Below are 26028 nucleotides of genomic sequence, written 5' to 3'. Positions count from 1 at the left end.
TCAATGAACCACATGATTGTGCAAGGGTCTACAACTGCTGTCTTGTGAAGGGCAGCATATAATTGAAAGCATACAAAGCGCCGGCTGCCTCCGCGATGAGAGGAAATATAGAGACATTCATGGCGTGCATAGTTTACCGAACGAAACCTGGCATACAGGACACGAAACACTGCGTTTCATCCAGTCATTTAAACACTTTTCGTGGAATCTACAGGCATATTCAGTGACGTCGGGAAGGAGTTAAACAGAGACTTACGCATGTTGACAGGCCGCCCCCAACGCCGCCCACTCCGCTTCTTTAAATTGTGATTGGCAAATACCGCAAGTCTCGACCGGCGCTCCTAACAGCGATAACTTGAGCTTGACCCGGCCATCCTTGGTCACCCGTCTACGCCCGACTTCAATTTTGGCAACAAATGGTGGGCTGTCCTCGGAATTATCATTTTCCTTTGCAACTGAATGTTCTTCGCCCATATGATAGGCTGAAGTCGTTACCAGCTGTGCAGACCATGGTCCCGATCGTCAGAACATTGCGACTCCGCATCGAAAACAATGCTAACCTCCTGCTTAACTGGCCTGTGCACCGAGATATCAGATCGCTTTGCGGGCGCATCGAAGTCCGGCTGCCTGTCGGTGTCGATTTCTTCGTCTTCACACCGAGTTCCGTTCGAAGCCAATTTAAGAGGTGATTGACTACTATGTGGGCTGTCTGTACGAGACGCTGCTGCATCGCTTCGTGATAATCCGACGTTACACCCAGGAGACGGAGGTCCACGATCGCCGAATCGTACGACCACAGGAGGAGTAGGGTACGAGTTTCCCGGCTCCCTCGAAGCCGCACTATTCAGCAGCAGGTGCGGAAGCCGTTGCCCATGCTTATCATAGACACTCCAGGTTTGGTTAATGGGAGTGGTTGGAGGATCAGGAGTAGAGCTCCAGCGTTCCGACGCTGTGGCAAAACTCTCCACGCTATCGCGCGGCGAGGTGAGACGCGAATATGCTCTCTCTCCAGGCTCAAGCACGGCGAGGGGAGAAGGAGGGATCGGTTTAAGGGGACTTTCCGTCCCCGTTACACCTGATAGATCAAAGATGACGCCATCCCGACGATCGTCGGTGTACCCGTGATGTGCTTGCGTGCGTCGGATAGGTGAGTCAGACCTGCGGGCGGTTGTGACAGAAATAGGCCTATCCTTCCTGCCTGTGCTCGAACAGGAAAGCTGGAGCATGACTGAAGCGGGAGAAGGCCATTGAGAGGAGTTGGGGGTATGAGGAACACACGCGCGTGCATTGATAGGCGTTCCTGCTGCGATCGGAGTCGGTGGAGATGGTAAAGGTCTACCGGGGTAGTGGCGTTTGTCGTTGATTTCAACGCTCGGACTCTTTGTCGGCACCTCCAAAGTAGCAGTCGGAGGGCGACTAGAGCTGTCGATGATCGTGTTCTGCTCAAGTGAACTGAACACAATCGGGTTATGGTCGGCAACGGTCCGAACCTGCTTATCGGTGGGAGGTCCCAGGGCAGATGGACGAACAATGACATTCTTGCGAGGGGTTGTTTTCATTATATCTTCGTCATTCGGTGGAACGCCCGAGTTGTGTTCTGCTGCAAGTGGGAAGTGGGTTGCCACGGGGGTGAGCGAAACGACATTCGATGCAGCTGAAGCGAATGGGTGCCGATCGCCCCTATTATCTCGTTCATCAGAAACCAAGTAAGGTATAGGCCTAGATTCCTTGGAGGTCGCCCGAGTTTCCGGTTGCATGAAGACAGGATATTCAATGCCATGAGAAACTGACGGGACGGGATCTGCTATGGCGTCCGCAAAGTGCGATTCGGAGTCTGGTGTACCGAGAGGAGATGACGTATTCGACTTTGTATATGGCCGACGGCGAGGAGGTGGAGGTGGAGGCGGAGGTCGCCGACGTGACGGCGTGGTAGGCGAAGCTGTTGAGGACTTGCCCAGCGTTGCGTCCTGGACCATCGTTACGGTCGGGAATGCAGATGTGACAGGAGAATCAGATTGCCCAGCCCCCACCACAGTGGGAGTGTCGATGACGACGGAGGGTGCGCCAGGACTGCTCGGCTGCGGGGACTCAGGATGTGAAGCATGCGCATGCAACTCCCCCTTGTTAGGTGAATGTGCGTCAAACCCTCCTGAGGAACCTAAAAGTTTCGTAAAGGAGAGGACGGAGCTAGAAGCCAGTGCGCCCATCTTCAATGGAGCCAGTGCAGGCGAGCGTCGGTTCTTCCGCTTTGTTGTCTTGACAGATGAAGTGGGCGATGGCGGGCGCATCGGCACTTGTTCCATTGAAATGGGTGTAGAGTACGACACTGGCAAAAGTTTGATATTGCCGTTCACTGCATCTGCAGTTGCTGGAGTTGGCTTGCCGGACGTGGGAGACGGGTGCGTCGACGAGGTGCTCGGACGTGGGCTAGGTAGAGGCGAGCGAGGGGGCTGCGGTAGGATTTCCCATTGTCCATCCGACTCTGAAGATGACGACGGCTTATGCAACCGGTCAACAATGGTGGACTGCTCGTTCCCCTTCTCGTTGCTTTTACGATATTTGAAGAGGAATCGTGGGGTCAGCTTGCGCTCGAGTCGCATGGCCAAGGATAGAGGGCTGGTTCCCGATGGCGAGGACGGAGAAGCAGGGCTCTGGGGATGACTCACGGGCGAATGCGAACGGAGTGATGTCCAAACCGAAGAGGGCGAGGAAGGAACGGTTGGCGCAGGTGACAATGCGCTGTCCTTGTTCTTGCGAGCTCTGAAGCTGAGCTTGCTGGTGGCGAAACGGCGCAGACTACGAGTCTCAGGATTCGCATCTGGAGAGGATGCACTGCTTGGCGTGGACTCGGAGCGGGTGGGCGTCGAAGGACGCATTTCGCTCGACGATCCTTCGTCGGTAGTGTCGCCCTCGTGACTTGTCTCAGACAGCGCTACATCGTCGTCCCTAGAGAATGGGTATGCGGGTGTGGTAACGGCGACCGCATTCCGTATCGCCGAGTTGAAAAGTTCTTGACCTGTATGTGGCCAGGACTCAGAGGCGACAGTATCAGCCCGCGATGGCTCGGCGCTAACCCTCGGAAGTGGAGGCACCGGCGGTATATCTGGATCGTTCTGTGTGTGTAGGGCTTTGCCCCGTGATAGTTCACGAGCAGACTCGGTACTCCTCCTGAGAGGTAGAGGATAAACAGATGTGGCCGGTGATGGACCAAAGAGGGGGGACTCCGACCGATCTCCACCGCTATTCAGTGGCAAAGATGTCGCAGAAGGAGGCGCCATCCCGCCGTAATCTTCGACTCGGCGTGCGGCTGGACTGTTTCTATCCAAGCCGGTGGCCGGATGATGTTCGCGCTCGTTGCTGACCCTAGCAGCCATTGAAGAAATTGGGGGTATGGACACTGGAACATTTGCATCGGCGATCAACATTCTGACCGGTGACGGTAACGGCGGCGGGATTCCTCGGGCCCCTTCTGAGGCTCGTGCAGGAGATGCCGAGCGGCCGGATGGCGCGGGCCTTGAATGAATGGAGGCCTCAATCAGAGGCCCAGGTTTGGATTCGGCCTTTGAACGAGTGCTAGTCGGAGCTGCGCGATCGGCAACCTCGGTCATTTGCCTGATAGCTTGTGAAGTAGTAATAGTGTCTTCAGGGCTCGGTGAGGAGAGGATAGATGCTATGGGCATATGTCCAGCCTGGCGGGAAGAAGATGGAGCAAGGGTCGTTGTCGAAGCTGACGCCGCATTGGTCCCTGCCCGGCGCATTAATCCGTTTGCAACGAATTCCTCATGCGTTCGGTCCAGGATACCTGATGCATCAGTCAACGCACCGCGTGCTATCGTTCTTGTTCCTGGCGGTCCTGATAATCCTGCGTGCAACACAGTCCCGGCGGTCGTTGAGCCATAACGATTGGCCTGCGCCCCATGGCCCGGATATTTGAAATTCAAGGCTCGACGCCGAGAGTCATCGAGTTCAACCGAAGATGCTGAAGTAAGGGAGGACGCGGAGTCGCCCCCTTCATTGCTTTGCGCCTCATCTTCATCGCTCTCCTCCGAGTCTGATGCAACGATGGACCCACTGTCGACCTCCCCGTGAAGTGATCTAGCCGTCGTGAGCGGCAATGATAGCGTGGAGGGGGGAAGGGGGATCATATGAGCGAACACAGGATGACGGCAGGTATGACATTGTACTGGGCTGTCAATAGGATGTTGACCAGCAAGTGGTGTTACGAGTAAACCCGGGGTGATAGTCTGCTGGGAGGTCGTCGGCACACCGAGAGGTGGAGCATGGGCGATGCCCACAGCCTCCTCGAATGTCGGTGGAGGGAAATCCGGGATAGTAAAATCTGGCAGCAGAAGATTGGATGTGAGCGCGGATACAACCAACTTGACAGGAACGGAAACAGTCTTATGTCCGGGAAAAGGGGTGTCGCGGATCACGGATTGGATTGCAAGGGCTTCACCTTCTTCCAGGATGCTATTTCCTGCTATGTGGCGAGGTGTACGTACTTCAGGGGAAGTGAGAACGTGTGCATGTAGAAACTCAATCGAAGACTAACCTTCCTCTACTATACTAACGTCCCTTCGAGATGTAGACAAAGACTCTGGAGATCTAGATGGGCGAGGACAGCATGGTTGAACGCTGGCTTGCTGACCTTCTCCACCGACATTCGATACTCCGGACTGTTGGCCTACAATAGATGATTACACCTCCTGCTGTAATCAAGAGCAAATCACCACGTACCATGCTCGATGAAGCTATGACCTCGCCTCTCGTATATCGCGGTCTGTCGTTCGAGAGGCAAATGCGGCTGAGAGCTTGATTGCATCCCCGAAGCTGGCAGTCGGTGCCTAGGCACTGGTTTTCCAACTGGCGTCATCGCAGCGTCAAATGGTAGAGTATATGAGCCACAGATATGAGTAGCAGCCTGTCTCTGCCTGGATCGAGTGCCAGCCTGAGGATTTGCCGGGTGCATATGCCCAGCGTTGTCAGGTTGAATGAAGGCAAGCTCGTTACGGTGCTGGTCGGGGTGAGTCAGATACAGCTCCTCACCACCCGATGCATCAGTCATGCGAGAAGAGCGAGACGGCATGCGGAAGGTGAGTCCGAACGTTACGGTATGCGCTGCAAGCCTCATGTTCTCCGTCCATGCTCATGACCACTGTCGTAAGATTAGACGTAGCGTGTTGTACACGAGTCCTTGTTCTAGAACATATCGCCCTCAATAGATGATTGAACTGGGATGAGCACTGTAAAGCCATTGGTTCGCCGTTGGACTGTATTCCGGGTATTCGGGTAAGTCAAGGGGAGGAGCGTGTGAATTGCGAGCTCGCGCCAACTTTCTACTAACTTACTTAGCGACTGATGGAACTCTCGAGATGATCGTGACCGCATTCACATTACACAACATGCACAACGGCACGGTTTTTATGCTACTTCGAGAGTACGAAAAGAGGGGACATCGCGATAGGCAGCGGATGGGACAGCGAAACAAGGTAAATAGTGGTGCAAATCCGGATACCGCGCCATATGCGAACAGAAAGAACGTATTACCAACAAAATCCAATTCGGATCCGCATGATCGAGTCAATCGTGAAAACAGCATACGATGATCAGAGTCCATGATAGAGTGAGAGAGAGGATATGTAGATGGGAGGGATATATATCGAGAGAGATCGTCTTCTTCCGCGCTCATACGAGCATTTAGAGGACGATGACGGCACCGGATACGATCGCGAAGACGGTCGCAAGGCCCATGCCGACAAGCGCACCAGTGCCGGGGATGAGCTTCGGGAGAGCACCGGAGCTGCTGTCCGAGGAGCCGGTACCAGACGACGATCCGCTGGTACCAGTAGCAGACGAGCCGCCGCTGGTCTTCTTCGAGCCAGACGCCTTGGCGCCAGAAGAACCGGTGGCAGAAGCAGAGCCTATGGTGCTAGTCACACCTTCAGCGTCGACAGCGAGGATGCCGTTCGAGATAGTGGAGGTGGTTTGGCAATTGGAAGATGAGGGGGTGAAGTAGGCGGACGACGGGGTGATGGTGTCGCCGACAGTGTAGGAGACGGGGGTGCCGTTGGCGGTGTAGACGCCGGCTGCACAATCACATTAAAAGTTGCCTTGTGCAGGTGAGGGATACACGTACTGAAGTACTGCGCGAACGACGAGAATTGCGTGGTTCCGTCAACGGTCGCAGTAGGGTACCAGCCAGGCGGGTAGGCGACATCAGCTTCGCAGCTCTCGAAAGTGCCGTTGAAGTTGTAGTTGCCAGGCATGACAAACTCGCATCCCATCTCGTCAAGCTCGTGCCAGCACATGGCGGCAGCAGAGTACGTGTCGTTGGCATTGGTGCATGCACGAATGCAGAACTGTTCGTAGGAAATGTACTCCTGTGGGAAGGTGAGAACTGTGATACTCCATTTCCATAGAAATAACGCACCATCCACTCCGCAACATTGATGTCCGAGCCGGTGATGTTTGTCGTGACGTTTCCACCAATGGGGTTACCAGAGCCATACGCGCCGTGAGGGTCTAGTTCACCACCGAAGTCGCCGTTAGGGATGAAGAGGTTGGTGAGGTTGCCGTAACCGAATATCTGAACGTAGAAGTCGGTCTTGACGAACGACACGCCGGTGAGGACGCCATCAGGAATGAGACGGGCGTTGTTACGGGGTTGCGTGCACCATGCAACCTCGAACGTCTCGGAGTCAGAGATAGGGCTCAAATACGGAGGGGCGAAGATGCAGAAGTCATCAACGGAGTTGAGTGTAAGAAGTCGTGCATCCGAAGATTGGTTGAGCGCCGTGCCCATAACGGCCTAGCATGTCATAAGTTCAACGGTTCGCCGCCACTCGCTTTGAGCACTTACGGCGGTCGGGTTCGTGACGCCCTGGGTTCCTGTGGCAATAACACCCTGGAAGACCGGTTAGAGGCCGTTCGTCATCTGGTCGTTGAAACTCAACAAACCTCAGGGAAAGACGAGGTTTGGGCTGCGGCCATGGCGGCAGCGCCGAGGACGACGGCAGCGGCGGTGAACATGCTAATGAGAGAGAAAAAAACAGAAGAAAAGTGGAATGTGCTGGTGCGCCTGAGGGCAAGCGGGTTTAAGAGGATGGGCAGGAGAGGGGAGAAGGTTGAGATGGGTTGCGAGGCCGTGACCTGGAACAAAGTGCGATCTATTTCCGGATACGACGCCTGCCATTGGCCAGGCCGCCGCCGCAGCTATATTCGGCGACCCATCGCTTTAGGGCAGGCCGTCCAGCGTTCGAGCACGTCGTCCAGCACGACGAGCGGGGCATCAGTCGGCAACCTCGAGGTCGTGGTCAAGAGCAAGGGAGGAATGCCAAGCAATCTCTTGTACTCCCTCGCTAGCAGGATGCCAAGAGCTGCGCGTGTCGCACGGAGACCGGTTTAGAGCACGCTTCCGCGGCCTGAGACGGACCACGAGGGCAGTCCTGCACCGTGTCTCTGTTCATTACGTAGACGAACCTCCACGGCACTACTTATTGTCTACACGCCAATATTGAATCAGCTGTCGATGCTGGCAGGATCAGGCAGGCCGATGATAACAGGAATTTGGCACTTCAATTTTTATGATTTTCAAACACGGATTAGGCTTTGCTTTCTCGATGACCTTTGAGGAAGTTTCTACGTCCTATTGCGATCAAGCATGGAGTTCATCGCGGCCGCGATCAATGAAGGAATCAGAAGATTGAATTATGGTCGCCTCGGCGCATATCTTGTTTGCTCTGCTGTTGCGCTTGGAATGGACACGCCCATGTCTGTTGTATCAATTGGCAAGTTGACTTGGAATTCGATGTGACTAACCAGTACTGTGATCATTCACGACGCTAGACCGAAGCCCGATACCACCAGTAGGCCAGTTCGGTTTGTATTGACTAAAGCTGCCATCGATCTATATACGAGTCCCCTTGAACTTATTCACCCTGAGGAATCAACCGTTAGACAAAGATCATCCGGGACGCGTTATCTCCGAGAATGTACCGCCATATGTTTATTAATGACGCTCTGCACGAGGCCCGATAGAGTTGAGCTATATAATGCGCATCTCCTTTGCATTCGCTCCCGCGAACGATGGCAACGGCCTCAGTGTACACTTGGCTAGTCACAGGGTGAGTCTCTTTCAGCGTTTTCAAGCTCCAGACATCCTGACGCCGCCGTCTCAAACAGGTCGTCTCGTGGCATTGGCCTCGAGATTGTGCGCCAACTCAGCTTGATCCCCGAGAATGTGATTATTGCGACCTGCCGAACACCCGACAAAGCGGAGACGCTGATGGAGCTCAAAGCTCAAGCGAAGGGCCAACTTCACGTTGTCAAGCTCGACGTCAGTGATGAATCTTCGATCAAGGGCGTAGCACAGGCAGCGAGGGAGATCGTGGGCGACAAGGGCCTTGACTACCTCATCAACAATGCTGCTGTCGTACGTCTTCGCCGACATCCCTGCATCCCTGCTATTCACCGCCTCGCATTGCCGCAGAACGAAGGAGATGTCCCCGCCTTCAAGATGGCCATACCGGTCTTGATAAATACCTTCCGAGACAACGTTGCCGGTCCGGCGGCCCTCAGCCAACAGCTTCTGCCACTTATTGAGAAGAGCAGACGCAGAACCATCGCCCATCTTACATCCGGTCTTGCTAGCTTCGGTCTGAACTTCGGAGGGAAGAATCCAAGCTACACAATCAGCAAGACCGCTCTCAACATGCTGGCATGTTCTTCTTACCTCCGTCCATGTACTTGGGTCTTCTCAACATGACCGGAACAGATGTATAAACAAGCCGCGGAACGGCCCGATCTGATTGTGTTTGTCGTCGATCCGGGCTGGGTGAAGACAGGTACGCGAGCTCGTCGGTGGACGGTATATTGGTATTCAATGTGGTGGGCCTTATCAGATATGGGCGGCCAGAACGCCATGCTGGAGCCTCAAGATAGCGTTTCAGACCTCATCAAGCTCTTCACGTCAGCGGGGTCCCAACACTCAGGCAAATTTTTCAATCATCGGGGCGAAGTCCAGCCGTGGTAACATATAAGAGACTGAATACATATGCGAGTCACATCTGTTCCCATTCCAGCAATCTGAGCAAACGTTCGGTTTACGCTGACGGGACAATATTCCTCTGAGATGGACGTCTATACGTGTTATGATTAGGCCACCCTTTGCAGGCTTGCCTTGAGCAGCGCAACCCATGAAATCGCATATTGACAATAGTAAGCCGTAAGCAAATAGTCGTGTTTATACATCATAAGGGTCGTGTTTAAACTCTATGATCGATCGTATGCTATTAGAAACCCAGGTAGAATGGAGCAAGAATTGCTCAGGAGGAACTGTTGCTTGCTCCGTTGCTCTCGTCGACATCGCTGGTCTTGACAACCTCCGCATAGGACACGCCCGTCTTCTCGGCGACGTTGGTCGTGTCAACGGTCTCCTTCACGATTTCGACGGCGTCTGTGGCCTTCTTCTCTCCCTGTTCCTTGCGGTGAGCAATCTGGTCAAGGATGGCAGATATCCGCGCGGTCGTGGCGTCGAGGAGGGGTTGAACGCGAGTCTGAACCGTCGTCGTGACTTGTTGGACTGTGCGAACGTCAATTAAGGCGAGCATGTAGAGCATTTGACTACTTACACTTCTCCTTGGGCGGAAGGTCCTTCGCAGAGATGATGGCAGAAAGTTGATGAATGGTAGTGCCGAGCTCGGTGGTGAGAGAGTGGAGCGTTGATTGCAATTGCGTAGGAAGCTCCGCCGTCTGCGCCTGTGATGACGCTGCATTGAAACTTCGTGACACAGTGAGAGTTTCGGCAACAAACCTTGATGGACTGAAGTTCAGACAGCATGGTGTCGGAAAGAGCCGTAACTCTGCCATGAGCAGAAGCATATTGCGCTGAGGCCGCCTTCGTGATGCTATCGGCAGTAGCCGTCGCACGTTGTCTATGAAAGCGTCCGGTCAGTGATGCTGTGGCCTAGGCCATCATGACAAGCGACTCACACCAGCACACTCTGGCTCTGCAGTTGCTTGATATGCTCATTCGAGTAGACATAAAGGCTGTCCCTGAGATTCTTCGAGAGATCGATCGCTCGTTGGTACTGGTACTTCTTTCCTTCTACAGGGGAGGAAGGGCCGGAGGTGGAGGTGGTGGTGGTGGGCGACCGAGACGGAGAAGGAGCAAGTTGGTTAACGTAGACTTCCATGTAGTCAACCAGAGGGGCGAAGCGCTGAAATGTTGTAACTTATTAGCAACTTGATCTGCAACGACAGAAAAATAGGTTTACAGAGTCAATAGCGGTGACTTTATCATCAATGGTCTTGGTTGCAACACCCTTGGCTGCATCGCTCCTGCCTTTCAAGTCCTTCACAATATCGTCCGCGTGCGCCTTGAAGGGGTACGGGTACCTTGACTCCACAGCGTCTACCACCTGATTGGCGTAACCGTCCGCCTTGACAAGTATAGGTGCAAGCTTGCTCTGGATGGGCGCAGTGTATCCAAGAGCAGTCTTTGAAATTGCCTGCAGCTCACCAGCCTCGGTGAAATCCTTGATGGAAATTGAGAAATGTACGCACCTGGGCATGCGCGTACGGTGAGGCCGTATACGCGTTCGTGGACAACGTGTTGTGCAGCGTCGACAAGCCATCGCTGACGAGCGGGATAGAGCCGATGCGCTGAATGATGGTTATCTGAGGTTGTGATTGTGTTTCGGTCGCCATTTCGCGTCGATCCTGCAATCGGGAAGACGAGGATGATGAAGATTGAGCGAGAGGTGAGGAGCGTTGAGGTCATTATGAACGGCGCGCGTTTTGCATGTGATTACGGGCCTTTCGATGGCTGTGCTGCTTCGCGTGCCTCTCGGCGCATCCCGCCTCCTCCCGCCCGTCCTCGGTGTGATTCCAGTGTTCCACCCGGAGGCCGCGCCTTGAAGGTCGCGCCGGAATGTTCCTCCACCACCACAACCAGCTCCGAGCCAGCCGAAGCGAACTCAGTGGTCATCATCCACAGCTGATTGAAGCACAAGATATCACGGGAATGTGCACTCTCGAGGGAGTTTCACCGCAATGTATGAATACGTCTGAAGAACTGCATGATACGCCGCCATATCCTTCTAGAGTGCGCCACGGCCTCTGGACCAGTCGAAAGAACGACGCCTGTCCATATGGTATCGGAAACCCTGCCGACGGCACTGATGGGCAGCGTACCGTGGCGAGTTGCGCCCCAGCACGGGCTATGAGGAAGCACACAGCCGCCAAAGGGTCGGAGTCACCTCGACATCAGGACGGGAATTCTCCCAGCGCACGAGCACGGAAATTGAGCGAGGCCCTTGAGCTTCCAGTCAGTCACCGAGTTCCCCTTTCTTGCCATATGATCTTCCCTAGTATATATCACAAATAGGTGAATCACCGGTCTGTAGCGCGGGTATGATCTACGTGATCACCAGCGTAGCAACGACTAAGAACACACTTATCTATCACCTCAGGTCCAGCATCTCATGGTCCACAGGATCCACAGGATCCATCGCCGCTTTCTCGCCCATCGCGTTCACTATATGTCCTTGCCTAGTGACGTCCGGAAAGGGATATTCCGCGGGCTCTTTCTCGACTTTCTCGTCAGCACCCTCATCGTCGCTGCAGTCTACGGCCTCTTCGATGATAGCGCCTTCTTGGCGGACGATCTCCCACGTCTGGTCCACGACCTATACCGTCAATGGAAACGCGCAGGGTCAGCCGATGGTCATGCGTGAAGAAGGTTTGAGAACGCACCTCAAGGTTCTGGGCCATGCTAACGTTCTTCACGATCATCCCCTCGTGTTTAGCATGGAGTGTCCGCCGCAGTGATCGAGTGAGGAATGAAGACATGAGGTTTAGTCGCCAGTCATCTGGCACTAGCTTAATCACCTGCGACTGCTGCTCAGCAAGGTTCAATCTAAAGCACCATCAGAAGAGCTTACGTCGGAGACATCTAGGTTCATGGCTTGGGCATCGAGCATACGTGTCGTGCGCTCCGCCGCGCCGTCGCTGCAGCACAATGCTGAGTCTCATTGCGACAAACCATTGATCGCGAATGCTCACCCTCCACTCATGTTCACCTCCAAGAGCATGCGCACCAACTTCTTCTTGGTATCTTCGTCGACGGCCGCTTGACCTGGAACACTCTCTGCATGACCTTTCGAGATGTGTGGAACAAATAAGGAAGCCCAGTTCCGCAAATCATACTCTTCACCGAGCATCTGCGCTGTCCTCGGAGGTATGACCTGCCCACCGAACGAGCAATACACTTCCGCCGAGGCTGCGTCATGTAAACCGTGCACTAGAATAGACAACGCCTCGCGATCATTGCCGAGCTGGGGCGCACTAATCAGGTCACAGCGATCGCGAACGTGCGCGCAACACATTCACCTTGCCTTCCACCATGGCAAGTTCCAGCCTCAATATGGATTCGTGTTCTTTTATTCGGTCTCGGATCTTCTCCAGGTCATAGAAGTTGGAGCCCTGAAGAAAGAGCGCGGCTTTGAGCCGCGCCCGTTTGTGCTCAGAATTTGGCGTAGTGGCCGCAAAGTAGCTCAGGAAGGACTGATTCGAAGGCGTTGATGCATAGGATGCAACTACACGAATTCATCAATATACTTTGCAGCATCGACACGAGCTGGCAACGAACCTTTCGCTCTCCACAACTTCGAGGTTGAGGAATCTGAAAGTGCCGCCTCTAGATGATCCACGCAAAGCATCGCAAGCTGGGTATGTAGGTTTTTATCCTGGCAATGAATGGACGTAAGATCCTGCATGGCAGAACAGTCGGGAATGTGCCTCACCGTACTTCTTCGGGTAAGCACAAGATGGCCAAGGAAGTGCGCACCGGCAATTGGGTTGGATTCTTGGATCTGCTGTAAGAGAGCAACGTCCTCTTCCAACGTCGCCGTGGTTTTCGTGTTCCGTCTCCCGGGCTCGCGAGCCGTCAACAGCTGTCCAAACATTCAGCGACTGCCCGGCAAGGTATGACGAGCTAAATCACTTTGATTCCCTGTTCGGGATCGCGCGCAGTCAACCACAAGCCCCATTTCTGGGTAAGCGAACGATCCTTTTTCTTGTTTAGGAGTGTGACCATATTGCCCAGGGGATCCGGAATATCTTCGTCCGACCAAGAGCCTTCGACGAGCCTGAGGCAATCAATTCAGCCAGACTAATAGCCAAATGGAGTTATGCGCACTTTGACCAAGTGTCGAGCAGTTTTTCATCCATTCCTCGCTGTTGGAACAACTGGCACAGCGCGTTATACTGGCCTGTGCTGATGAACATGCCCTCCACTTCCTCTACGACGATTGCATGCTTCTCCCTGATGAGAGCGTAGAGGTCGGTCGTCTTCTCGTCACGCGCAAATAACTTCGCAAGGACGGTATCTACGGTCTGAACAATGACTATCAGTTATCCTGGTACCGTGCTTGGACCTTCACGAAACGCACCGCCAGAACAACTCGGGCGGCCTCTCTACGGTTGGCTCGCCTCCACTTGCGCAAGAAGTCGCTTAGCATCTGACCCGCATTCGCCTTGAGTATTTGCCGCAGCTCGGCGGTAGCCGGGGCATCACGAGTATTGGGAGCAATGTGAGGCGAGTAGTTCCTGACTAGGTTCGCAGCGACTGGTTATTCATAGTTGATATAATGAGACACGCGCGGCAAGGGAAGTCGAGCAAACAACAGAAGTAGGAAGGAGGTGGATGAAGGGACGACATGGCTCACTGAGGTCATCTACGGAAGCATCGAGCGGTATGTGCTCGGCCACGCCGCTGAACATCGGTACCTCGTCGCCTGCTTTGAACAGTCCACCCCGCAGCTCCGGGAAGTAGCTAATCAGAATGCGTGGATCCATGTTGCCCATGGAGAAGTGAAGGCCCGCATCCTCGAAAAGGGTCTCCGAGAAACACTGGAAACCAATCCGTTGGTACACGTAGTTCAGTTCCTCGAGCTAGTTGAGGCAGCAGTCAGTGCATGTTCACGTCTGTTACGATTCCTTGTGAACACACCTCATCTTCAGCAACGGCGAGCTTCGTTTCCAGTTTCCTCCGCTGCTGGTCGGCAAGTTCGGCGGCTTCCTGAACGCGATGGGATTGAAGCAGCGCCTCGACTTGAGAGATGAGAGAAGCCGGAAGCAATGACTGGATGGAGTTTGCTCCTATGACTAGGACTCCAGACCTAGTAAGGGTTGCATTGCTGTTTGGCATGCAGTCGAACAATGCGGGTGGTGTACTGGTAAGGAAGTACTCGAGTTCGGCGAGATCCTTCAGCTGGAAGACGTCTGACGCGCGCCGCGGCTGTGCGAGCAGTGCTCTGGCATCTGGCGCAGCAAGCACTCGCCAGCGAGTCAATTTATCTCGTTGAATCGTCACTATCCAACGAATGCTTATGCCTGCCTCCAAACAGAGGAAGCAGGATACCGTAAATGTAATCATGGAGATGCTATGATAATGGCAGGTAATCCGAGTCCTCAGTGCAGTCCCTCGAATAACCTCTCGCCGGCACCGAAAACGACGCGGCCTATCTTCTTGACGCCTCCCCGAGTCCAAGTTCTCAGATGACCATGGCCTGGAGGACGCCCCGATTCACCGACCTGACGACCGTAGATCGCCAACGCTACTCCAAGCACGAGAACCGCACCGGCAACGAGCATCTTGCGCTGCTCGACCTCGACGCCGCCCACGTATATCGTCCGTCGCCTGCGCGGTTTCGGTTTCTTCAGCGTGCGACGACGACGTTTACCTTCCTTCTCCGTATCCGATGCCCCATCCGTTTCCATGTCGTCTGGCGGAGGCGGCGGAGGAAGAACGATGAGCTCGGGGCTTAGGACCATGGCTTCCGCTTCTTCGTCGTCTGGCATCTGGGCGGGGTCCTCGGACCAGGTGAATATAACGCTCTGTGGACCCATGATGGAGCGCAAGGCAAGGGCGGGATGAGAGGGAGGATGTTGCTCATATAGAGCATCGGCACTTGTCAATAGTGCTGTGAGAGACGTCCGGACTTTGCGAGGAGTTGAGGAGCTCTCCGCAGGAGAAGGAGGTCGCTCTTCGGAATCATGGATATCGGCATCTAAGGGCGGAACGTATAGCGGCACATTTTGTAGTTCCGCGAACAAGCTGGGTTCGGTGGAGGCTATAGGAATGGGTGACCCTGACGTCGCACTGGACGAGGGATCTGTCGGCGGAGTGGTCTGGCTAGGGTTCGCCTCCGGCGATGGAGGGGAATGCTTCGCAGGCGCCATCTCTTTGTCGTCGGGTTCTCCGTATATAGGCACAGCACCAGCGATTGCAGAGGAAGATGCGGGCTGTCCACCGTCACTATTGAATGCTGCAGCGTCATGACAGGCAGACGAATCTATCGAGGAACTCGGTGGGCTGTCGTGTAGCTCCGGTTTGATCTCGGGGACCGTGTGTGGGCGCATCTCGAGATTAGAGGCATCTTGGCACTTCCCAAAACCGGTAGGCGCATCGGATTCTTCGCCCTCCTCGTATAACTCGGGAAGGCCGCTGAGCAACGAATGTACCATGCCTTCCTCGCCTTCCTGTTCCAAGCGTAGCACTTCGTCTTTCCTCGTGAGCAATATCTGGACGAGTTGAGATTATGACATCCTTCGAAGTAGGTCAGGATCTCACGTACAGCGGCAGCAAGGTATACGCTGGCGACTGGCGGTCGGCATAGCAGGAAGTCAAAGACATGTTGGATGAGTGGTAAGGTCGGTACATCGTGTGAGAACAGTGTGAGGAGATTCGACAAGGCATAATAGGGCAGGGGGGATGCGCTGCAAGAGCGAACATAAGAATCCACCTTCAAATTGCGACAGGGTGCAAGTACCTTTCAAGAACAGCTGCAAAAGCCGCATCTGCAGCTCGAAGCAAGTTCTGCAATATTCTGTTGTAAATCATGAATATCTGTTCGCGTGCAATATTTTGCTTAATTTACCGAAGTTGGCCTATGATTGGTTCCAAACTGGTGCCCATCGCATCTCGTAGCCGATGAAGGCTCATCTTCTCTGCACAAGGGAGCCGCGATTCTGAAGGCAACGTGAGAAATAATACAGTCATAACATCGTGGTATCCCTGGTGGCCAGCATGAACACGCTTGTGGAACAGAAGTGGCAAATTGGCACACCTGGAAGTAATTGAGCTTGGGATGTCGTCGAAACATAGTTACTAGCAGGTCCCGTAATCCTTCTTGAAGGGATTCTCTATCGTTGGATTCGTCTATGATAGCATGAGCAGTGAAACGGTTGGATTTCGAGGATGTAGTTCACCTACTGGGTACAAGACGAAGCTACGGTCCGTGTCAAGTTTTATCTGGCGTTCGTCCGAGTGCTCCGACATAGACAGCGAGGCATTAATGTCTTCCCCGTCTCGTAGTAATGCATCTTCGGCGTGAAGGAGCTTGGGCCTGATCCATCGTTAGAGGGTCCTGACAGTTCCTTGAGTCCCGGACGGTGCACACCAAATATGCACTCGTTCGTCTCCAAATCCGCCAGGCGCGATGCTACGTGCACGAAGAAACCCCCATTTCAGGTTCTCAACGGATGACTTCTCGTCTTGCTCAGGGGAGGACATCCGACAGGTTGGTACGGAACAGGGCGGCTCAAGACCTGCTGCGCGGTCCTCAGTGACGTCGCTTTCAGCGCCGTACCGCCATCGTCAGAGCTTTGGGCGCTGTCGGGCACAGCTTCACGCGAAGTTCCATCCCCCTCCCGCGTCTTTGTGTGCACCACGTTTACTGTTCGAATCGAAAGAGGACGGGGCAGGTTTAGCGCAGATACTGTAATCCTTTGAGAGATGGTCATACTCCGCTGCGTATCATAATGAGGCAGCGCAGTATTTGACTTCAACTTCAAGCGCGGGGGAGAGAGCGCGATCACATGCCTTTTTACAACGGTCCCGTGCCACCTTGGCTCAGCGCGCGGCGCCGCATACCGTCGACTATCCCCTATACCTGAACCGCAAGACAACAGTGCTTGTATCATATCCAGAACTATCCTCAAGAAACTCCCGAAGCAAACTTGAGCTTTTACTATGCCTACCAGCTCCTCTTCGCAAGTGCGACGCACCGCATCAACGCGTTCCACTTCGCGAACCTCCAAGACGACTGTGGACGATCTCGCGAACAGGTTGCAGTCGAAATTGACGATGTCTTATGAAAGCAGAAAGAAGGGTCGCACGGATGCAAATGCAGCCTCATCCAATCCGGAGGATCTGCGTCTGACTGCGATGCGAGCTGTCGATGCAGCTTCTCAGAAATTATCGGTTGTATTGCAGTCTGGCTGGAGGGCATCGGCCCCCATCAAACCATCACGATCCAGGAAAGACGTTGATCAAGATCCGCAAGCTCTCTGGGAGACAGCAAGGACGTCCCTTCAGAGGTTGCGGTCCTTCGACAAGGGAGAAGAAGATATCGAGAGGGCTGCATTGAGCATCACCAGCAAGCTTGTGGCGCTGGAGATGGTGAGTCTCGTTGTCATGAGAGTGTTTATGTACGCGAATCTCAACGGATCTCAGTATTCCGCAGCAAAGGATTCGTTGATGGACATGCATCCGACTATGTGGCGATGGGCATGCGGTGAAGCACCACAAACTTCCGGAATCGATCTATGCCACCTCCACGTACCTCCCACTTTATCCGCGGACTTGACTTCCAGTAACCACAAATTGGGGACTATCACAAGTTACCTCCTATATGCCAACATCGCTCGTGTCTATACACTGCTGGCTGCGACACAAGACGAGGACCCCAACCTAGAAGCCGAAATACTGCCGATGACGTTGGACCTATGCCTCCTCAAGTGGATCGCCCTAGCGTCCCCACACCTCCCACCTCACCAAGCGACCAGCCTTCTCACCAAAGTATACACCGCGGTTATGCGAGCCACATCGGGTCATTCGCAAACGCATCCTAGGAGCATTTTCGCCCTGCGCGCCTACGCTCTTCTTCATCTAGCTCGGGCTGGTGCGCAAACGACGACGCCGGATAGCTTCTGGGATCAGGCCGTTCGAACTGCGAAATCTCTGCTGCAGAATGTGGGCTCCGCGAAGGGAGAGGTGCTTAAATCAGCTCTTGAGGCGTTCTCAAGCGTAGAAAGAGCTGCACGCGATCAAGGGTTGGCCCAGGGGCGCGGATATGCTAGTTGGTGCGAGTATGGCACCGAGTTGGCGAACCGTGTTGGTGATCTGTCCGAGCTTGGACGCATTGCTGCGTCCATGAAAGCGCTCTCGATATCAGAACGGTTTACCTCCGCTTCTGCTAGGGACGCTCCGGTTGGTGATCCTTCGTCGACCCTTGGGGTCGTCAGTTCAGGATCGCGAAGTCAAGAGGGTGTCGACCAGTTTATGGTCGCCTCTTCAAAGGTGGTGGTTGCTCTCTCGCAAGCCATCGCCATATTCGAGAAGCCTGAAACAGGTAGCTTGACCTACGTTCCCTGTTGCATTTGACGCGTTTCTCATTCTTGGTTTCATACGCAGATGATGCCGGCATACGGAAAGCTGTCGCCGATGTCGCCGGCCCTGTATCTGAGTGTCGTCCTTTTCTGACTCTACCGACTTGCAAAAACGATGAGGATGGTGCCTCGAGTCAGGCTCAAGACATGGAACGGGCTTGTTTCAAGGTTCGAAGGGCTCTCGACAAGCTCCGCCGTGCTGCTATCAAGCTCGTGGATCGTGGTGATGAGAAGGGTTCGTCTGTGAAAGAAGAGGTTCTGGGGTTTCTCGAGAAGATGATTGAGCTTTTAGAGTCCACGGCGAAGAAGGTTAGTGTAGCTGCTCGTCGTCCATACGTAAAACGCAGCTGATGGACGATGAAGAATCCCTCAGAAGACTTAGTGACACCTGCGATTGATACTTTGTTTCTGCTTGCGCGCATACGACTGGTGCCCCAGCGGACCAGTACCATCGCCCTCTCCTTCGAGCTCCTTTCTCGGGCACTCCGGCTTATCGGCGTAACTCCGAGTCCTAATGACGTTACGCCGCAGCCGGACGACTTATCGATCAACGAGATGGAGACAACCTTCGGCGAGGAGCGCGCGGCGAACTACCTCCGTTGCATATCCGGTGCATATCACAACCTGGCGTGCGTGCTTTACCAAGCGGGCATGCATGCCTATGCTATCCGCTTTTTAGTCGAAGGATGTCGTTTTGGGCTGAAGGCCACGCGAGCACACGAAGATGCATCCAGAGCGAAGACCCCATTAATGTGGAAACACGAAGACGCCTGGGTGCAATTGCGAGGCCAGTTATACAGGAGATGGGAGCTTCTGGGGGCGTGTTACTCCAAGATCGGTGATACTAAGGTAAGGGAGTCGCAAGTATGCCAGATTCCATTGCGCTCATGTTGTTCAGGCCGCTTACAATGCATACGTTCATGCTATCACTACTTACCCCTTTCTTGAACCCCCGTTTCTTGATTTAGTGGAGTCGGGAAACATAACTAAGGCATTCGAGGCCTCACCCGCTTCAAGGCAAATTGGGAACATCATCGACCGGGTTACATATATGGCGACGCAGGATATGTTCCGCGAGCCGGAAGACGTTCCGTTGACGTCAGCATTTGAGCACGCTTGGCCAAACGGCGTTGAATCGAGGTTTAATCTTGTGATAGCCGCAGTGCTGGAGAGGCAGGCCGAGAGTCTCATAGCGAGCCGATGGAAGGAGAATGTCAGCATCGCGATCCTAGCGTTGCTGGAAGCCGCGCTTGCGATTTATACACCAGAGAAGTGGCCGTATAGAAGGGCTAGATTGCTGCTCAAGATCCTCGAAACCACATATCACACCAGTGCGGAACCTGTTAGAAGGAGGGGTCGGGACTTTCAGCAGATAGGCGAGGAGATCCAGAAATTAATCGCCCATTCGGTACGCGTTGAACCTCCGCTCGTCCACGCGTGTGAGCTAATTCCTGTGAGCAGGATATCGGATGTGATGATGTTATTCGGATGTACGGAGACGAGTACATCGTCTCGGCGCATCTGTGGATATCCTTACACTATCATCGCGAACAGCGTGTTACGGATTGTCTCCAGTCAGCTCAATCCGCCTGGGACGTAAGTAAGAGGAAGTTCCTCCATCTCAGTCAGCGAACCCCCGCCAAAAGCATGGCGGCCAAAGGGTTGAGCTCTCCAAAGAGGGCCAGAGCGGCGCCCAAAGGCAGGACAACGACGATCAAGAAGGGCGCTCTACCCAGGCCCTCAATACGGCCCGTAGTTTCGGCACGCTCGAAACAATCCCGGACAACGACATCTCGGATTAAAGCGAAGGATCCTGTCACCCCGAAGCCTCGACACGGTGACTGCTCATCAAACTTGCAGAGCGCGACCAACGGGAACTAAAGAATCTTCTCCCAGTGTTTGAGGCTCCCTCTCGTAGCCCCGTCACACCGCCACGGAAGGCAGATGCTGCTGTATCAACGATGGTGCTCGATAATCCCGAGAAGTTGTTGACACTATTCGGTAAGGTTGATCATTGCCGCGGTTCCTTACGCTTACCCATGGAATCCAGACACCACGTGTCAATTGATTGGCCTCATCGGTCATATTTCGCTGAGGATCAGATTACTCAGCGTCGCTCGGCGAATATGTGAATCATCTCTGGACAGTCATATTGAACGTAAGTAAGTTACAGAGTGCCCGTGCAACACTGATGAACCGTCCATGGTCAGGTTTTGTCAAGGTTTCCACGGAGTTGGCTCGCAACTATGCCACTCTAGGAAAATCTTATAAAGCAGCTTTGATATTCCAACAAGGGGCGGATGTCATCAGCAGATTTCAGACTCGTGTATCAACTGACGTGCGCCTGCTCTTCCTGCTCCACCATGCGGCCACTCTGGCATTGATGGACGATATTCATACAAGGTCGCTAAATCCAGATCTCCGTCATATCCGCAGACAAAATAATGATGTCTTTTTAGTGCGAAGCTCTACTGCGAGGCCGTCGCACTGTCCAGCGCCACTAAGGACGAAGAAAGGGGCGTCTCCACCAGTGATCGGGTTCGGTCTCGGGCTCGGCGCCTAGTGCGAACTGCGACAGCATCGGATGTGTATGCTATCATCCAATCCGCGAGGGTAAGTGTCAAATTTCGGACTTCGCCACCCTTCTTAGCGTTTCATAGGCTGAACCTGCTGAGAGTCTGAGCGCAATGTTGCGATCACTCCGCTTGTGGAACCGTGCGGTAGAAGCATTGTCCCGATTAGCTCCCCGACCGAACGTAGCCCAGGACGACAATCCCTTCGACACCGGCGAATCACAGACTGAAGATCCTTCGCCTGGGTTTTTTATCAATCAACCAGTGAAGGATCACAATGCCTCTCGAGTATCGGTCATCGATGGTTCAGAATGGGCAATCTCAGAGGGTCTTCTCCTTGCCATGTTCTCGGTTAGTCGGATGTACCTCGTGCGAGGGTCTGCACGAGAAGCGCAATACTTCGCTCAGCAAACCGAGGAGCTAGCCATGTCCTTAAGTGCATATGCGATGATTGCGAGAGCACTCGCCGGACAGGCAGAGATACAGCTACATCTCCGGCAACTTGAAGATGCCAAAAATCTCATTTCCCGTGCCGCTGCGATGGTGGAAGATTTACCTGGTATCGAGGCAGCTGACATCTACCGCCTTCACGGCGATTACAACAGACTATCGGCTCGTCGAGAAGATGCTCACAAACTTTACACTGAGGCTACAGCCACGCTGGATGGCCTTGCTATGTCGTTCTCCGTTATAGATGCTCTTGTGACGAGGTATTTTGATCGTATGGATGTATCAACATGGTGCTCATTTCTTCGAAAGCCAGCGAAGACCGAGCACAGCTACTGTCACCAAAGCAGAAGATTCGAGCTTCGAGACATTGGCACCGCGTTTACTGTCAACTATCCTGTGGCAACAAAGTATGTCGCACGGGTTCAGTCTGCTGAGATGGGTTAATCGCCTTCATTTAGTATGGCTGCTCAGGGAAAACGTCAACGACGAAAACTACCGAGTTTTGCTGGACAGACTACTCGCTCTGCCATCGTCAACAGACGTCAAGGCGAGAATGAAATGCACGCGCACGGGGCACGGCAACTGATGATCATGTTCTAGGCGGAACAGAACTCACTGATCGCAAAGCTCACACTACATGACATCTTCTCCCGATTTCGTTCGGATATCTATTTGAGCACGCTGGGCGAGACAGGTCAGTCCCAAGACCGTCGGTGCGCCATGATTCTAACAATATACCAGCAATCGCAATCCCTATGGGCATGTTGAGCGATAAGGGCACAAGCCCGCCTGCTTCGTTACAGGAGGTCCTTGGTATATTTGCCGGCGCCGAGCAGCTTTGGTGGGCTAACCTGGCCTCAACGGCAATGAAGGGCGAGGTTTTGCGCGTCCGAGACGGCGCTCTATCCCTAGCATCGGTGCAGGCCCTTCAAGCCTCTCTAGGGCAGAATCCGGAGACAGGACCTATCGTAGCCATGCGACTCCTTGGTGAGTGTCTCGAGATTTCTCAAATATTATCGCTGAGATATAGGCACACAGATATCGCGGCATCGTTGACTATACGCCGTGAAATGCTCGAGGCAACTCGTCACAAAATCTCGGAGCTCGAGGCAGGAGATGACCTAGCGTGGTCGCTGATGACGCCGAATGGATCGCCTCTAGGGCCCGCAAGGAACAGCACCCCCAAGCCAAGCTGGGACTCGGACTCGGAAGAGGACGAAGACAGCAACGCTGAAGCCGACGGGTTAAGTGTCTACTGGAAAGGGATTTACGGCAAATATCAACAGCTGCCGATGGATGTCTCCAGCCTCTCTTCTTCTCAGGCTGAGCAGCTCCCTGATAATTGGGTCGTTGTCAACATCAATCTCGCCGAGGACCGCGATACCTTGTATATCAGCAGACAAAGGAAGGGCAAGGACTCTCTTATGTTCTGTCTGCCCTTGAAAGGTAGACGGGATAGTGACGAGGAAAATCACCTAACACTCGACGGTGCGGTGGCTGAGATGAAGGATATCGTCAAGCTTAACGACGAGGGAACCAGGAGTGCCGCCACGGTCGATGTCAAGGATAAGCAGGCCCGGGTAGCATGGTGGGCTGGTCGTACCGAACTTGATCAACGTCTGCGAGACCTCTTGGAAAACATAGAGTTCTGCTGGCTAGGGGCATTCAAGGTATGTCCTTCGAGAATCGTCATCGCTATGTCACTGACCTCACAACCACAGACAATCCTCAGCCCAGCGATCGCTGTAAACGGTGGTGCCCTTGCCCACTTTCGCGAAGGTCTGGAAAAGGTTCTCAAGCGCGGATTGAACTTGCGAAACAAGAAGGAGATGTCACGCCTACGGCTGAGCGACGGACTCCTCGAATGCTTTTCTAATCTCTCCCCACAATGCCGCGATGAGGAACTCGAAGATCTCGTCTATTTCATGCTGGACCTTTACCAATTCCACGGCGTAGCTGTTGCTGTTTCGGAAATCGACGTGGATCAAGTGGCGGTAGACTTGCGCTCTGTTCTTGAAGAGCACGCCAAGCGCAGCGGCTCGCCTACGACAAACAACGACAGCCATCTGTTCCTCGTTCTGGATAAGGATCTTCAAGGCATTCCTTGGGAATCCATTCCCGTATTGAGGGGTAAAAGTGTCAGCCGAATTCCGTGCATGGAGTTCCTGTTAGACCGCCTCCAATTTGAGGATTGGCAGAGGTCATCGGTAACTGGCTCCTCCCCAAAGCCAAACAACAAGGCCGCGGACCGGGCCACCGTAGACCCGCGGAGAACGTACTATCTCCTGAATCCCAGTGGAGATCTTAAAGGAACTCAAAGTCGGTTCAGCGACTGGCTAGAGACGATGAGATCTGTGGGCTGGCAAGGTATTACCGGGCGGCCGCCTAGTGAACAGCAGTTCCTGGATGCCTTGAACCGGAAAGATCTCGTGATGTTCGTTCTTTGTTTCCCCACCGTAAAGCGGACATGATGCTGATGCTAGTTGACAGCTACTTCGGCCACGGAGGTGCAGAGCAATATGTTCGCTCGCACAAAGTCCGGCACTTGTCACGTTGCGCAGCGACCTTGCTCTGGGGTTGCTCGTCAGGTGCCCTAAAGGAGATGGGCGACTTTGACCGGGTTGGTACACCCTATAACTACATGGTCTCTGGATGGTGAGTTGGCTCGTCATTATGATCATGCCACGATCCCAACCTTTTGTTGGTCTAGTCCAACCCTTGTCGCGAATCTTTGGGATGTGACGGACAGGGACATCGACAAGTTTTCTCAGGCTGTCTTTGACAAGTTACGCCTTGACCCCGACCATGTGAAGAACTGGGACGGCGCAGAAGGAGGCAAAGTTTCGCTGATGGAGGCCGTCGCGAAATCTCGCGACGTTTGCAAGCTGAAGTACCTGAATGGAGCTGCACCGGTGGTATACGGTATCCCATTCTATCTTTGAGCACTCGCATATAGCATATAATTTATGAGTCAATTTATTGGGGCTTATCATTGCGCCTGCAATCTACTCAAAGATTTTCCGTTCAAATGAAAGAGTCTTCAAGTCGCAGACGAGCATGCTGCATGCCATAAGCCGTGTCGTAGCCCGAAGTCACGTGCGATTTATGACTTTTCCTTTGCTTTCGTCCTTGCAACGATGGTCTGCTTCAGCCTGCTTTCCTGAATGCTCCAATGTTCAATGACTTTGCATGTTAGATTATCCCTGTCCGTTGCTTCTCCTGCGGGAAAGTCATAGGCGACAAGTGGACTAGGTACATCAAGTTGCTAGAAGACGAGTATAGCGAAGGGTACGCAGAACGACGCTGAGCTTCGATGGTCTGACTCACCACGCATTACACTTTGCAGAGATGCTCTCGATGAATTGCAGCTGAAGCGATACTGCTGTCGGCGAATGGTCCTCACGCACGTCGACTTGATTGAGAAACTTTTGCAGTACAACCGTATGTCGCCTATTATCATCCCTTGACCTATGAAACTCACCACGCTGCAGCCATGGAGCGCTCCAAGGAGAGGCGTGGGTGAGGCCCGGATAAACACTCCGCAACTATATGCGACACTTCGATGCTCACCGGCAATGGGAACAAACGACACTACTCTGCCAACGCCGCGCAACGCTCACACAAACGGGCACCAAAGGGGATAGCCCAGGAGGAACCGTCGTCGCGGGTACATATGGCTTGAAATTTTGTGCTCTATACACTCGATGAACAGCTGGAAGCTGCTGTAATACACCCCATAACCCCAGATGTACGAGACGCTTGCATGTACAGACCTTCTCCCTGCACCCGTACCCGCGATGAACGGAAGAGCCGCTATCTTCGGACCACCTGCCCGACCAACTCGGCACGATTCCCGCTTATCAACCTGCACTTTACAGCCTGGGTACACGCAAATAGCCTCAGCGTGCTCATGACCATACATACCATTGCACGGCTACGGCGAGCCGCATGATCACGGCCTTCGCTGCTCAAAGTGATACTGCCGGAAGAGTGAGCACTGCTCGGTGAACTCCACGCGGTTGCCTTCGATGTGTGTGCATTCAGCTCGCTGTTTGCGACGGTCTTGGCTGCAACAAGCTTGGCGTCGCTTTCGACCGGCCTCGGAGATGGGCGAATTCTGGAGTTTGGTGACCTGTTGCCGTTCGCGATCTGTGGGCGATGCGGGAACGTTACATAGCATGTCTGGGCGGCTTATTTGATAACGGCACCATGGAGACCTGAGAAAGCGTGCACGGTAGACGGAGGAAGCGCCCCCATAGCTCCCCGACCGCAGCCAGAATCGAAGCGCATGAGAGACCCAGGCCGGAATCGCTGGTGATGGGAAAGCGCTGGGCAGCACTGGTGCACGGGATCAAATCGTGTTCCGAGCGAGCGGTCTTGTGAGGGGAATTCGACGCGTTCGTGCTGAATTCGACGGCGGAGGCGGACTGCGGTGAGTTCCATGAGACCGCGCGGGAGACGCTCGGCGCCTGTGGTGCCATGGCGTTGTTCGAGTACCATGGCGGGCCGATGCTATGTCGGGCATTTCGGACTTGTTCGAGTGCCCTAGGGA

General features: G+C 53.9%; 9 protein-coding genes across 9 annotated transcripts; 3 read left to right on the top strand and 6 right to left on the bottom strand.

The window, feature by feature from the left end:
* Positions 1-491: 491 nt before the first annotated feature.
* Positions 492-3374, bottom strand: PUNSTDRAFT_134572 (uncharacterized protein; the record flags this gene model as incomplete). The annotated part of the gene is made up of 1 exon (XM_007384065.1): positions 492-3374. One exon carries the CDS (start codon positions 3372-3374, stop codon positions 492-494), a length of 2883 nt encoding a protein of 960 aa, XP_007384127.1.
* Positions 3375-5447: 2073 nt separating this feature from the next.
* PUNSTDRAFT_52644 (uncharacterized protein) lies at positions 5448-7124 on the bottom strand. Its single transcript, XM_007384064.1, has 5 exons — positions 6958-7124; positions 6860-6904; positions 6431-6808; positions 6137-6380; positions 5448-6086 (listed from the first exon to the last, which is right to left on the bottom strand). Exons 1-5 carry the CDS (start codon positions 7027-7029, stop codon positions 5698-5700), a joined length of 1128 nt encoding a protein of 375 aa, XP_007384126.1. The 5' UTR covers positions 7030-7124; the 3' UTR covers positions 5448-5697.
* Positions 7125-8085: 961 nt separating this feature from the next.
* Positions 8086-9031, top strand: PUNSTDRAFT_134570 (sniffer; the record flags this gene model as incomplete). The annotated part of the gene is made up of 5 exons (XM_007384063.1): positions 8086-8123; positions 8182-8431; positions 8489-8720; positions 8787-8843; positions 8901-9031. 5 exons carry the CDS (start codon positions 8086-8088, stop codon positions 9029-9031), a joined length of 708 nt encoding a protein of 235 aa, XP_007384125.1.
* Positions 9032-9323: 292 nt separating this feature from the next.
* Positions 9324-10707, bottom strand: PUNSTDRAFT_44761 (uncharacterized protein; the record flags this gene model as incomplete). The annotated part of the gene is made up of 6 exons (XM_007384062.1): positions 9324-9580; positions 9630-9756; positions 9812-9932; positions 9991-10217; positions 10275-10535; positions 10564-10707. 6 exons carry the CDS (start codon positions 10705-10707, stop codon positions 9324-9326), a joined length of 1137 nt encoding a protein of 378 aa, XP_007384124.1.
* Positions 10708-11462: 755 nt separating this feature from the next.
* On the bottom strand, positions 11463-14209 carry PUNSTDRAFT_69089 (uncharacterized protein; the record flags this gene model as incomplete). The annotated part of the gene is made up of 12 exons (XM_007384061.1): positions 11463-11687; positions 11755-11889; positions 11943-12022; positions 12071-12335; positions 12391-12596; positions 12650-12746; positions 12804-12953; positions 13004-13148; positions 13199-13395; positions 13452-13627; positions 13728-13953; positions 14012-14209. 12 exons carry the CDS (start codon positions 14207-14209, stop codon positions 11463-11465), a joined length of 2100 nt encoding a protein of 699 aa, XP_007384123.1.
* Positions 14210-14362: 153 nt separating this feature from the next.
* On the bottom strand, positions 14363-16591 carry PUNSTDRAFT_52640 (uncharacterized protein). The gene is made up of 7 exons (XM_007384060.1): positions 16464-16591; positions 16273-16409; positions 16131-16222; positions 15942-16078; positions 15834-15890; positions 15639-15780; positions 14363-15585 (listed from the first exon to the last, which is right to left on the bottom strand). The coding sequence occupies exons 1-7, from the start codon at positions 16574-16576 to the stop codon at positions 14473-14475; spliced, it is 1791 nt and encodes a 596-aa protein (XP_007384122.1). The 5' UTR covers positions 16577-16591; the 3' UTR covers positions 14363-14472.
* Positions 16592-18585: 1994 nt separating this feature from the next.
* On the top strand, positions 18586-24418 carry PUNSTDRAFT_102931 (uncharacterized protein; the record flags this gene model as incomplete). Its single annotated transcript, XM_007384059.1, has 19 exons — positions 18586-18781; positions 18827-18972; positions 19030-19302; positions 19352-19861; positions 19912-20290; positions 20350-20454; positions 20504-20611; positions 20664-20856; positions 20913-21066; positions 21114-21209; positions 21297-21736; positions 21795-21883; positions 21935-22017; positions 22077-22170; positions 22218-22463; positions 22515-23146; positions 23198-23910; positions 23967-24131; positions 24187-24418. Exons 1-19 carry the CDS (start codon positions 18601-18603, stop codon positions 24416-24418), a joined length of 4839 nt encoding a protein of 1612 aa, XP_007384121.1. The 5' UTR covers positions 18586-18600.
* A 254-nt stretch (positions 24419-24672) lies between these two features.
* PUNSTDRAFT_68558 (uncharacterized protein) lies at positions 24673-24943 on the top strand (the record flags this gene model as incomplete). The annotated part of the gene is made up of 2 exons (XM_007384058.1): positions 24673-24764; positions 24823-24943. Coding segments are annotated over 2 exons (213 nt in total), but the record flags the coding sequence as incomplete, so codon positions are not given.
* A 346-nt stretch (positions 24944-25289) lies between these two features.
* Positions 25290-25976, bottom strand: PUNSTDRAFT_113763 (uncharacterized protein; the record flags this gene model as incomplete). Its single annotated transcript, XM_007384057.1, has 3 exons — positions 25290-25346; positions 25401-25625; positions 25974-25976. 3 exons carry the CDS (start codon positions 25974-25976, stop codon positions 25290-25292), a joined length of 285 nt encoding a protein of 94 aa, XP_007384119.1.
* Between the last annotated feature and the right edge of the window lie 52 nt (positions 25977-26028).

This window comes from Punctularia strigosozonata, assembly GCF_000264995.1.
Source record: "Punctularia strigosozonata HHB-11173 SS5 unplaced genomic scaffold PUNSTscaffold_7, whole genome shotgun sequence".
Classification (NCBI taxonomy): domain Eukaryota; kingdom Fungi; phylum Basidiomycota; class Agaricomycetes; order Corticiales; family Punctulariaceae; genus Punctularia; species Punctularia strigosozonata.
Note: the sequence above shows the minus strand (reverse complement) of the source record. Positions and strands in the feature narration are given on the sequence as shown.

Bases quoted from the DNA above. Each gene is read 5' to 3' on its own strand.
- PUNSTDRAFT_52644 (XM_007384064.1), bottom strand. From the start codon at position 7,029: ATGTTCACCGCCGCTGCCGTCGTCCTCGGCGCTGCCGCCATGGCCGCA. The intron at 6,905-6,957 runs GTTTGTTGAGTT...CCGGTCTTCCAG, and splicing joins AAACCTCGTCTTTCCCTGAG to GGTGTTATTGCCACAGGAAC. The intron at 6,087-6,136 runs GTACGTGTATCC...GTGATTGTGCAG, and splicing joins GTCGTTCGCGCAGTACTTCA to CCGGCGTCTACACCGCCAAC.
- PUNSTDRAFT_52640 (XM_007384060.1), bottom strand. From the start codon at position 16,576: ATGTCCTCCCCTGAGCAAGACGAGAAGTCATCCGTTGAGAACCTGAAA. The intron at 16,410-16,463 runs GTGTGCACCGTC...ACGATGGATCAG, and splicing joins GACGAACGAGTGCATATTTG to GCCCAAGCTCCTTCACGCCG. The intron at 16,079-16,130 runs GTGTGCCAATTT...GCTGGCCACCAG, and splicing joins CCAAGCTCAATTACTTCCAG to GGATACCACGATGTTATGAC.